The sequence below is a fragment of the Paroedura picta genome, chromosome 1, assembly GCF_049243985.1.
Source record: "Paroedura picta isolate Pp20150507F chromosome 1, Ppicta_v3.0, whole genome shotgun sequence".
In the NCBI taxonomy this organism is placed as follows: domain Eukaryota; kingdom Metazoa; phylum Chordata; class Lepidosauria; order Squamata; family Gekkonidae; genus Paroedura; species Paroedura picta.
Window position 1 is genome coordinate 41838467 of NC_135369.1, and position 12407 is coordinate 41850873.

The following is a 12407-nucleotide window of genomic DNA, read 5'->3' on the forward strand; positions in this document are numbered from 1 at the left end:
TCCAAAGATTATTTTTCCTTACAAATTTTAACTGAAGTTCTTTATTCACATTAAGGGAACAATTTCAGAATTGGAATAATGTAGAATATGTTTGAAAGCCATGTGAAGTTACAGTCAAAAAATGAAATTCAGTCCTCTGGGAGATTGGTGTTCACAACAATCCCATGCACTACTCACCAGGGGCCAGATCAGATGACGCTGAGAGATCTGTGTTCAGAACTTTTTACCGTTTCTAAAATGCATATAGCTCCACCCCCTAAGTACTTCTAACCACAATGAAAATCCACTGCTGTTTTTGTTTCTGTGAAATTAGCACACTATTTTACTCAATGGTTTTATTTAAAGTCATAAAACAGAGAACAGTTAGTGGAACAAATACCTCTATTTCAAAACCAAGTGGAGAGGAAAAGTTATTTTAGTAGTCATCATAAAACATTACAAAGCATTAATAAGGTTCTCACAACCCCTGGTCCAGAAAAAGACATCTGCTTCTATTGAGGAATGGATGGTGCTAAAACCAATACCTTTGTCCATCTCCTAATCTAATCGTTTTCCTTCTTTCCTCACCCTTGCACAGTCATTGTCTGCTGCTGCTTGCAGGAGCAAAGAAACACACAGCATGCTTTCCCAGTGTGCCTTCTGCTTTTCTGTGACAGGAGAAAACAGTAGAGGAGAAATGGGAGGGAGGAGAAAGAGCTGCAACTTGTGGCAGTGGCTATGTCAATCTGCTGTCGCAGGCCATCGGGGCCTGAAAATGCTCAAGTTCAATGTCATTTTCTACAGCTCTTTTATCTCATGAACTAGTTTTAGCTCGGGAAATGATTTCATTCACAAAGCTGTTGTTCTTTGCCAAGACTTCATCTTTGAGCTGCTTCAGCTTGACTCTGATGTGTTCTTCGGACATCTCTTTCAGTGACATTGCATTCACTTTCGAAAGAAAATCCTGGATTATTTTTTCACCTTCCTGAAACAATAAACAACAACAACAATAAACACCTTCAGTTTTTGCTTTGTATGTCCCACTCCACCACCCAATTTTTTACAGGAATCATCAACCACAGACCCGTAACACATGCAAGAAATATTCTTTTGGAAGATGATACCGATTCGCCATCCCCTTGAGGCAGCCCTGCCAAGAAGACGGAATTTATTGTATCAAATCCTTCAATTCTCATTCTATGACCCATTTTGCTTCATTTTGAAATCTTAGTCAATGAACGAAAGCGGTTAAATTAGCAACTACCCAGGTGATGTCTTCTATTCAAGCAGCATTAGCTTCTGAGCCTCATCACCAATAGGCATTTCATGTTCAATACCTGTCAGCCTACTAATAGTAAGTTATTTAAATTGTTGTAATTAAGCCAAAAGACCATTTCATCATCAGCTTCTAAAGTGAACTGGCCACACCAGGCAGATTATAACCACACACATGCACACAGAGCACAAAGGGGCTAACTGTGGCTATATGGGATTTCATATTAAGCCTACAGAATAGGGGAAAGCACTCTCAAAAAGACAGCATGCACAGCCAATGATCCCAACAGAGAAAATCCAGATTGTCTCATTACAAGCTGAAGGGAAGCCAGCAGTTTGTTCCCCTCCTTCTGTGCAGAGCATGAGGAATTATGATTCCCCACCTCTTCTCCCCCCCCCCCCCCAGGAAAGGTGCTGAACAGCCTGCACCAGAATGCCAAATAGTGGAGAGGTTGGCAAACAGAGGGGCCATGCCTAGTTTGCCTCCCCACAGCCCTGTACAGTGTCAAGCATGTTTCTTGTCAACTCTCCTGCCCAAAAGAATCACAAATCCGTGAAATTGATTTCCCCTCCCACGTGGTTCCTCACATGTCACAGACATCACGAGGCTGACCGCTAAGGCTGTGAAACAAAGACTGCTTTGCAAACTGAAATCAGAGGACTTGAGCAAACCACTTGGTACTACACAGGGAGCCATAAAGAGGGTGAGGATGAGTTTTGTGTTTTGGAAGTTTTCTCCCAATCTAACCAGAAGTCAAGATCCATTTGTTCAGTGCACTGGGAGTGACTGCATGTAGCGAGTGAGTGAGTGAGTGAGTGAGTGAGTGAGTGAGTGAGTGAGTGAGTGAGTGAGTGAGTGAGTGAGTGAGTGAGTGAGTGAGTGAGTGAGAGAGAGAGAGAGAGAGAGAGAGAGAGAGAGAACAAGAACTGGCATTCACAGTGTGGGGTAAGAACTCAGAAGTACTTACGGATCCATTTTTGCTGTTCAAAATCAGGTTGATAAAGTGGTCAAGAGAGGCTTCCATTAATTGTGTTTGGTTCACAGCTCTCTCCTTTCTTAAGATTCAGCCAACATGGACACACTAATCCAGGCTTCTGTAACCTAGCCATTGGACTACTACAACATGTTCTACAATGGACAGCCCTTGGAGACATCTACCAATGGTTAAGAATACAGAAACCCAATAACTGGCCAAGGGCTAGTAAATGGGAACGTATTTCAACTGTTTAAAACACTGACTTTGGGTGTAAATTTGTTTACAAGATCAATTCTACAATGTCCTCTGTGGCTTAATATCCACTTATCTGAAAGACCATTTCTCTCCATATGTTTCCCCATGCCCCAACTACATTGTCCTGGTTACTACATTCTAGCCATTTCTCTGTTTAAGGTACCCATTTAAGGTACCCATTTTGGGTACCTTTTACTTCCTTGTCTACAGAGGTTCCCACCTTGTAGAACAGGATCCCTGGGGAGGAGAGAAGGATGCCATCTTCAGGATGAGTTGTAAGGCTGTTTTATTTGTAACAAGTTTTTTGGTGTTTAAGCTGCAGGCATTTTGTGAGGAGGGTTAATGTGGCTCTATTTGTATTGGTATGTTTTTAATTTGGGGATTATAAACCTGAATCACAAGGGAAGGACAGAATATTTTAATATCTCCATAAGCTTTTATTCATTAGCCTGCCTGCTTCTAGTTTCTAATAGCTTGATCAGACTCTCACGAATGATTGGAATTGCTATGTATTTTCAATGAAGATGTGTAATTTCAGCACCTGCTGAAATAGTCAACAAAAGCAATTGCTTCCTGATCACTCTTTTCTAAATAACCCAGCAACCACCAAGGGATCAAGCTGCAAGTTTATACCTGTTATTTGGATGATCATGCATAAGATACAAGACCAAGAAGGTTGTGTGTAGCAGCAGCTATGCTACAGATGGGAGAAATTCTGCTTGATCTGCGCCACATTTCCATGTGTTGATATTTTAAAAATTCATGTGAACTTGTCGGGGGACAATTCTGGAAGTTTACACTAATTTATATTGTGTTTCTCTTAAGGATGAACATAATGAGCAGCTCCATTAATTGAATCTTCAACCATGCTGTTATCTGTAATTATGGCCTAAGTTCTTTTTCTTTGTGCATTTAAATAGGGAATTGAGCGGAAGGAATTTGCAATACCGCAGGAAAAGAGGAGATGCTTACTCTTTAAAAAACAAAAACAGGGTTATAGAGTAAAAGGATATAGTGCACTTACAGGTATTCCCCCCCCCCCAACACATACACACACACACACACTTTTGCTTTGGAACTACTAATGTTAGCACATCCAGCGTTCCAGAGTGCTGGTTCTGACCGTCAAAGCTCAGTCCATGCTGAGGCCTGTCTTTCTGAGGAACTGGCTTCTCCTTGCCGTTTCTTATAACTGGATTACTTTATGGTTTATTGTTTTGAGGAAAGACAGGATATAAACATTTTAACAATAAACAAAACAAATACATTAACGGCTGTAACGGCTGCTGCTTACTGGGCTGGCTTTTGCAAGCCACCCAAAATGATGGGAAAGGCAAGATGTAAGTGAAACGAAATGAATTTATCTGCTTCATTTACAGTCCACCTTCCTTATTAAAACTCAAGGCAGCTTATGAAACTAGAAAGCAATGCAATAATGAACCATGTTAATACATACAATAAACAATGCAGTGAAGTTAATCTCTTTTTTCTAGTCCAAGCCTGGCTCTCACTCTGAGGCTAGAATTATTAGAGCAGGCTTTTTCAACCTGGGTTTTGTGAAACCCTGAGTTTTCTTGATGGCCCTGGAAGGGTTCCTTGAATGGGTGGGAGTTAATTGATTTTTTATATTTTAAAAAATATATTTTTTAATTAGATTTTTTACCTACCACTCTCAGCAAGCTGGCTCACAGTGACTTACGACATTAAAATATAAACAATCCCTGTATTAAAACCCATCCTACCATCAATGACAGCCCTAATCCTCCCTCCCCGCATCTGTTCCTAAAACCACACCCACCTGGTGCCTGGTCTACTGACCCAGCCAATCTGAGGAGGGGCCCCTGATCTTAGCTGCCTCCCAGCCTCAACCAAGTGCCTGGTGGAAGAGCTCTGTGCAAGCTCTGTCAGGGCCCTTAATGTCAAACATTTATTGGGTGATATGACCACATATCAGCATGTCAACCTGCTCCACCCCTAATAGCCAAAGATGAGTCGGGAGTGGTTTGGAAGGGGAAGGGCCCTGGGTAGGCATGTAGACAGCTATGCTTCTCAACCATATTCTGCACAATAGGACCATTTCTAAAAAGGCCCTGGACCTGGTTGAAGCCAGTCACACTTCTTTAGGGTAAGGGACAGCCAGCATATTTACATTTGTAAATCTTTAAGAGTTCCTTTGAGGGTACATTGGGAGAGGCAATCCCTTAGATATGCAGGGCCCAGACTGTGTAAGGCCTTCAAGGTTAGAACCAGCACCTTGAATTTGTTCTGGAATTCAACCAGCAACCAATGAAGAACTTAATTTGTAGCCAAGTGCAGCTGCCACAGAATTGGAGTAATATGAGCTGGCCATGATTTTCCAGTAAGCGACCTGGGAATTGAATTCTGAACTACCTGCAATTTCCAAAGCATTCTCAAGGGTAGCCCTAAGTACAACAAATTGCAGTAGTCCAATTTGGATGGGAGTGTTGTGTGAATTAATGTGACAAGATCTGACCCAAACAAATAAGGAGACAGCTGGTGGACCTGGCATAGGTGGAAAAAAAATACTGTGCTACCATAGACACTTGTTTACCTAAGGGCAGTGCAGAATCCAACCACACCCCAAGGCTCTTAACAGAGTCTACAACTGACTGGTGGACTGTCAAGTTACAGGAGCAACCCTGCAGCTTGGACAGATTCATCCGACTTTGATTCAGTATAAGGTCATGTACAAGAGGGTGTGCATTCATACTACAGTCTCACAGGCACTGATGCAAAGAGCATCTGTTCCCTTCTCATTCACAATGATGTATGTTAACAAACCTCCTTTTCTCTGTAGCGTCTTTTGGCTGCTGGCTCTTCATCCTCCTCTTGGGGCTTTCCAATATGCTGGAACTCCTCTAATTCCAGAGCTTTTGCCTTTGCATTTTCTATGACATGTTTTGGAAAGGCAGCAAGCTCTGCTACGTGGATTCCAAAACTCTGGTCACACGCCCCTGGAAGAAGCATTACTCACTTTAATTCACAAAAGGATGTGCCTGAAACAGATGCCAGTCAAATTCAGCCCCTCCTAACAGACACTCTTTTAGCAGAGAGTCTGGAGATCAACAAATATGAAACTTGGAACTTATGGTTTTTAGGCCAAGTCAGAGGAATCAAGTGGTAATAAATTAGGAAATTGTGACTGCAATGCAGCAGGATAATGTCCCTTTGTTTGGAATTAACAGAAACATTCTATGTGATTCTGAAAACAGCAACCGCTGACAACCAGTGCAAAACCATGGTTAGTAAGCCTCTTTAATCCACAATTGCACATTTTGGTTTGCAGCTGCCCTTAGGCTGTTTAAACTGCTCAATCATGCATACCCATGATTAAGTTTTCCTTATACACAGGTACATGTGTACCAAGAAGTGGAAGGAAACAGTGGCCACGACATGGTTAAGCTAAGAGGGTAATAAGAAATGCCATTTTGAAATATATTAAAAGTTGTCTTTAAGATTTGGGGTAATTGAAGATTATGCAGAAATCTAGTATATCTTTTGCAATATGTTAGCCAAGATGGGCTTTCTTTATGCTAGCTCTGTGATCTCTCTCACCTTTTTTCACGCGGTACAACATCGTCAGGGTGTCCTCGGTGGTCAGCGCTGTGACATGCAAGTTATTCACAGAGGAAACCTGGTCAGCAAGAGCAGTCAATTCATGGAAATGAGTTGCAAACATACAGAAACAACCAATTTTGGTGGCAATATAGTCTGAGATAGCCCATGCCAACCCAAAGCCATCATATGTAGAAGTTCCTCTTCCCAGTTCATCGATGATTATCAAAGAGTTTTTTGTAGCAGACCTAAAAATAACAAGGCAGTATACTATAAAGGGTGTTAACATTTTGCTAACTTCAACAACAAATAGAGCAGGGAAATCCATGTATCTAATGTATCTGATCAATTTAAATGTCACTTTCAATACATTCTCAATCAACGCTCCTCTCCAAATGAGCCTCTGGGTATTCTAGCTGTACTTTCTTTTTTACAATCAGGAACAAGACATCCAAATGGGTAAGGCAGCATTATGACACAGAAACTTTTGATGACATAACTGGGAGCTGGGAGTAGCCACATAGGTCTGCTGCATAAAAGAGCAACAAAAGGTTTTTACCCCTGCTGCTATCTGCCTAAGAGAAGCAATCACTGATACCTCTGAGGGCAAAAGCAGAACACATGAGGGCACAGGCAGGATTGTAAGGGCTCAGGGGCCAGGGAAGAGTGGAGGTGTTAATAGGTGCACTGTGTGGAGAACATAGTTGCCCTGAAAGTATATCAAGAAGCTCCCTCATCAGTAAGGTGCTTTGTCAAAAATGGCAAGAGAGCCACGATATACATGAGTAATATCAGAGCAAAAGGGGAGGGGGCACCAGGGCTCCTGGCCATGGTGACAGAAAGGAGCCTCCATTTACAGAGGCAGCAAACCTCTGAATGCCAGTGCCAGGAGACTGCATCAAGTCTTGGCTCCCATGCCCTATTAGTTGGCCTTTCATAGCCTCTGTTTCAGGTGGCCTTCCAAGGCACCTGGTTAGCCATGGCATGGATGATCAGTAAGGACCAGAGAAATACCTCCTGCAGTTGCTCAGTTTAAAGGTGAGACACAACCCATTGTGAGCTTATGTCCTGCTTGGTTAATGCATTATAGAGAATTTTTCCTTTGACTTCCAAGTATTGGACAATAAACAGGACTTAGAATTTTTTATTATAAATTGTTGTGTTGTATATTTGTGAACACACAAACTGTTTGGGTTTTTTTTGGGGGGGGGGGGGCTGTTAACCACTGTGCAAAACAGTCTGCTGGACTAGATGGATCACTGGTCTAATCCAGCAGGCTGTGTTCCTATTTACAAATACCTGCAAGACGTTACATGTCACACTCCACAAAAGCAAACATGGGTCTTACCTAAGGATGGAAGATGTTTCCAGCATTTCTGCCATGAAGGTAGATACCCCCTTCAGCTGACTGTCTCCAGCTCCTATTCGAGCCAATATACTATCGACAATAGACACCTCTGCAGAGTCACAGGGCACAAAACACCCAATTTGAGCCATAAGAACTATCACACCAGTCTGGCGAATGTAGGTTGATTTTCCTCCCATATTTGGTCCTGTAGAGGTATTACCATTAGTATTAGCTAGGAGGTCATTTTAGCATTCTAAAATTCATCTATAAAATCTTGGTGGGGGGCACTCGAAGCAGGGCCTCTGAAGTTGACTGTAATAGTGTTTATAAGAATTAGGTGGTCCTTCAGATATGTTGGTCCCAAACCATATAAGGTCTTTGAAGGTCAAGGCCGTCACCTTGAACTGTGAACAAACTGGAAGGCAGTGTAGGTATGCCAAGTCTAGAATGATAGATTCCGTACAATTCCACACCAGTCAGCATCTTGGCTGCAGAATTCTGTATTAATTGAACTTTCCAAATGTTTTTTAAGTGCAGCCCCACATAGAATAATCTAGATGTAACCTGGGCACTCACCATAGTGTGTGTCTGGGAAAAACCACAGCTTGCTAATGAGTCAAAGTTGGCAAAAAGCACTCATGCAAGCACAAACTGCCCCCAAACTACTCTTGATTCTCCTATATATCATGAAAATAACCCCCACAAGTTGTATTATCAGGGTAATAGCACAACAGACATCAATCACTCCCAAACCAAAAGTGGAACATATAATACTGGCATTTTCCTTGTTCACAACGAAAGCCCCCAAAATGCAAATACTGGTTTGGAGAAATGAAACTCCCTTTTCTTGTCTGTTTTGCAGTCTGGAAATAAAGCTTTTAAAACATCCTTGGGAAAAAAAAACCCAAAACAACACAACTCAAAAGACAGCAGGAAATAATATAATAACATGACAAAGTATTTACCAGTAATGATGTGGAACATCTGCGTGTCCTTCTCAAAAGTCACATCATTTGGAATGAAGGCAACATCATCTTGAATTTCAATACAGGGGTGTCTTGAGCCTTTCAGAATAATCCTCCTTTGCCCCATTTCCAGAATCTCTGGGCGTACGTAGGGCACTGGGGCTGCATTTGATGCATGTGCAAAACTGACAACTGCATCCAGCTGGGCTATGACTTCACTCAGAAACTGTATAGGGTCTTTGTAGCCTGGGGAATGGGAAGTATATTTCATTGTGTCTTTCCAACAAGCAGAAACCCAAAAAGTGTTACACACTACTAATCTGGAAACCATTTCTTATGTGTTTCCATATTTCAGGTGACAATTTGATAGGTTAATGTGGGAACCGCTAAAAGATTTTGCAACGAAACCATGAAAAGAGGCAATTAGACTCTAAAAGCAGGTTCTGTGTTTAGTTCTTATTATACCTCCCACAAAATACACTGTGAAGTAGGCATTCCTCAATCAATTTTAATGAATTTAAGAACATGTCACTCTCAAGGTGCTAGATTTAAAAAAAATTGGAAACCCCAGAGCTGCCAGAGGGGCACTGCACAATTCCAAAACTCCTGGCAGGGTTATAAATGGCCCAAATATTGGCAGGAGTGGACTCCAGCTTGACAAGTAAGTCTAGGCCCAATGCCGGGTATGGGAAGTAGACCTGGCCTTCACACTCTGAAGACTAGGTTAACCACCCATTATTTAGAGCAGGAGTAGTCAACCTGTGGTCCTCCAGATGTCCATGGACTACAATTCCCATGAGCCCCTGCCAGCATTTGCTGAGGTACCCCTGATGCTCCTCTACATGCCCTACAAGTTATTTCAAGACTGGACTTATTATGCCACCAGGAAAGTTCAAAAGTGTATAAGCCCCCTGCAAACTACACACACCAAACACACACGGAACCTCATCCTGCTGTACATTCCTTACAAGTCACTGGACAGTAAGACAGCCATCTCCATAGTTCTGGCAGGAGCTCTCCAAAGTGACCCCATGACAGCTTGGTAGACACCCTAGACATACCACAAAAGCAAGGGACGCATGCCCATCACGTCTCACAGTCCCCTGGGCGAAAACACACAGGTCCAGAGCACACCAATCAACCGCAGGGGTCCAAGTTATGATCCCTCAAAGAAAATGTCTAAGGGAAGTACCAGGAACAGGTTTAAAAGTGTGGGCACTCTCAGCCAAGGCACCCAGAAACCGCCCAAAGCTGTATGGAAAGGCAGTATAAAAATCTAAATAAATAAATAGTTAAGCTCCCATCACTCAACATGATCAGAAAGACAGGCTGGCTCAGAGATTAGCTCCTTTGTAAGAAATGGCAGCTTTCTATGAAATCAATAATGCCACCAAACTCCCCTGCCCTCCCATCTCCATTATCCTCAGGTATCACCCTCAAATCTTCACAAATTTCTCAAATCTGGAGTTGGTAACACCAATTGTTATCCTATTACTTCCCATTAACCTCACTGCAGCCTGATGTCACCAGGCAATCTAAGTTATCCAAGAGCCTGGATTTCAGCTCTAATAAATGGAATGTTTTGACCACACAAAATAAAAGTCGGTCCAAAATGGAATTTGAAGCAAGCAGAGGAGTGGCTTTTAACACTCTGTAATGCATAAACCATATTTTTGTAGTACTGGGAACAATCCTGAGAGCACTGCTGCAATGGTGTTTCCATTCATTCCAGTGGGATTTCCGGACAGAACCCACTGAAGCAAATGGAAGTAGTGTGCTTGTTAAAACTTGATGTTGGATTTGTGTCCTTGTCCCTTGTAGAATAATGGAAGTAATTCAGTTGGAGGCTTTAAAAAGCTATTACTGTGTGTTTTTAAATAATAATATGTATGATATTTAATTAATTAATACATAGCAATATAAATACAAGGCATTTTTTCCTCAGGGGGAAGCAGAGTTTCCCATTTTAAGTTATTAGTGATGGAAACTGCCTTGCATAATAAAGGAAGACTGTTTACATGTTCTTGCCCAACCAAGTGGTTATGGATTGAAGTGATGGTATGTATTCATATATTGAAATAATGCATGGTGACTATTTCAAGTATATTCCTATGTAATTGTAGTGCCTTTAGGGTTGCTTCCATATTGGATGTTAGGACTGGCTCCTGTACAAACTCTCCAAGTTGGGGGCCAATCACATTTCTTGGGTTCCAGTTACGCCCACCTCCCCTAAGCTCTTTCACATTTATGACCTCCCACCCCCTCCTGAGTGTGAACACCTCTGGGTGCTATGAGGGTACAAAGGGTTACTCCTCTGTGTACCGCAGGCCCCCATCCCTGGGCACAAAGCCATCCTGCCAGGCCACTGCAGTTTGATCCTAGCAGGACATCACCAGGGGTCTTGGAGCCTCCTTCCCCTGATCTGTTCCAAGGGTTCATCACAAGGACAAAATAGTTGTTAGCATTACCCAGACACTAGCAATAGCAAAGAGTTTTTGGAGAAGAGGACTCTGACCCCAGTAATTCAGAGGATAGGGGAAAGCATCCTCCCCTTACTCCCCGTTGCTGCTTCTGTCTCAAATACATCCCTCTGTCAGCACCGCTCTCCTAAATACAGCATCACTCTCCTAAGTATAATGGAATTTGAGCTCTGCAAAGAAGTGTTGATGTGGAGAAGTGTCAAGAGATGTGGCCAGAAGCAACAATGGGTAGAAGAAGCTGGGGAGGGGGGAGGAGCAGTAGCCCAGCATCTCTGCCTGAAAGAGCCCAAGCATGGAAAGGCACCATGACTGGTTCACAATCAGAGAGATGGGGTAGCCTAGAGCCCTGAGTCCACCTCACACCCAAGCCCCAGAAGGGGAGAGGTGTTCACAATTAAAATCTGGGTCCTCAGCTGAGGCACCCAATTGCTAAGCCCTACTGGTTGTCATTAACAGAGATATGGGGTGGCTCAGAACCGTTAGTCCACCTAACACCTAGACCTCAGCAGGAAGGCCGGGAGGGTGTAAAATGTGGGTCTTCAACCGAGGAACCCAGTAGCTAAGCTAATAGGAAGGGTAGGCAACTGTAAACTGAGTCTCCTTTGGCTAGTAAAAAGTGGGATACAAAAAACCCCAGCTCTTCTTTGCTCGGCATAAGCATAGAGGGCTCTGAGCCACCTCGTCTGAGTCCACTAAACCCAAACCCCAGCAGGGGAGAGGTGTTCACACTCAAAACCTTGGGCCTCTGCTGAAGCACCCAGTAGCTAAGTCCCATTGTTCAGCATGAACAGAAAAGTGGGATCACTAAGAGCCCTGAGTCCACCTAACACCCAAACCCCTAGCAGGGGAGAGAAGCTCATAATCGCAAATCACTGAATCTGCTCTGCTTTTATGAAGTCCCATCCTCTCCATCTAACTCATGGCACAGCTCTCATCTGAATCAGGAGGCCCACAGGCCCAATTTTTCAAGAAAAACAACACTGGTCATTCATAGAACTTAGAAAGGTGCAGTTGAACCTTTCAAGATGGGATCTGTAAGAGAGAAATGTTTGCATCTCACTTCTCCTTAGGGAAACACAGATCCCACCCCAAGATCAACAGGCCTTAAGCTAGCAAAGGAGCACAAGGCAAAACAGGCCAGTCATTCTACTTTTACCTGGCCTTTCCATCACAAAGACTCCCCAAGGAGTTAACAGTAACATTATGAGATGCAGAATGAACTATAGCCATTAAAATATACCAGGCAGCACAGAGGCAGAATTAAAACTGTTTTACTTTCTGCAATCACAAGCTCTACAATAAAACCTTAATGGACTACAGATTCCAAAATGAGTTCACAAAAGTTTCTACATGTGCAAGCTATACATGCAGACAGGAGCACTGTGACAATACACTTGTGAACAGGCAGCCTGCCTACACGTACTTGTTACTGACATTGGGCACTATATGTGATTCTAGCTGTGCACAGGATTGAGCCACGTATTTTAAGCACTCAGAATATGTCAAGATTCTCCTTATGCTGTGGTTTATTTGCAGAGACCCAAAGTATGTC

At 42.8% G+C, this 12407-nt stretch overlaps 1 protein-coding gene across 1 annotated transcript in view; it reads right to left on the minus strand.

Moving 5' to 3' along the window:
- Positions 1 to 320: 320 nt before the first annotated feature.
- The window catches only part of MSH2 (mutS homolog 2), a 69498-nt gene continuing 57411 nt past the window's right edge, over positions 321 to 12407 (minus strand). The window contains exons 12-16 of the mRNA XM_077335187.1: positions 8376 to 8621; positions 7411 to 7615; positions 6063 to 6310; positions 5289 to 5461; positions 321 to 964 (exon numbers count right to left, since the gene is read on the minus strand). Of these exons, the coding sequence (XP_077191302.1) occupies positions 794 to 964; positions 5289 to 5461; positions 6063 to 6310; positions 7411 to 7615; positions 8376 to 8621 (1043 nt within the window). The 3' untranslated portion in view covers positions 321 to 793. The remainder of the gene's footprint in view (positions 965 to 5288; positions 5462 to 6062; positions 6311 to 7410; positions 7616 to 8375; positions 8622 to 12407) is intronic.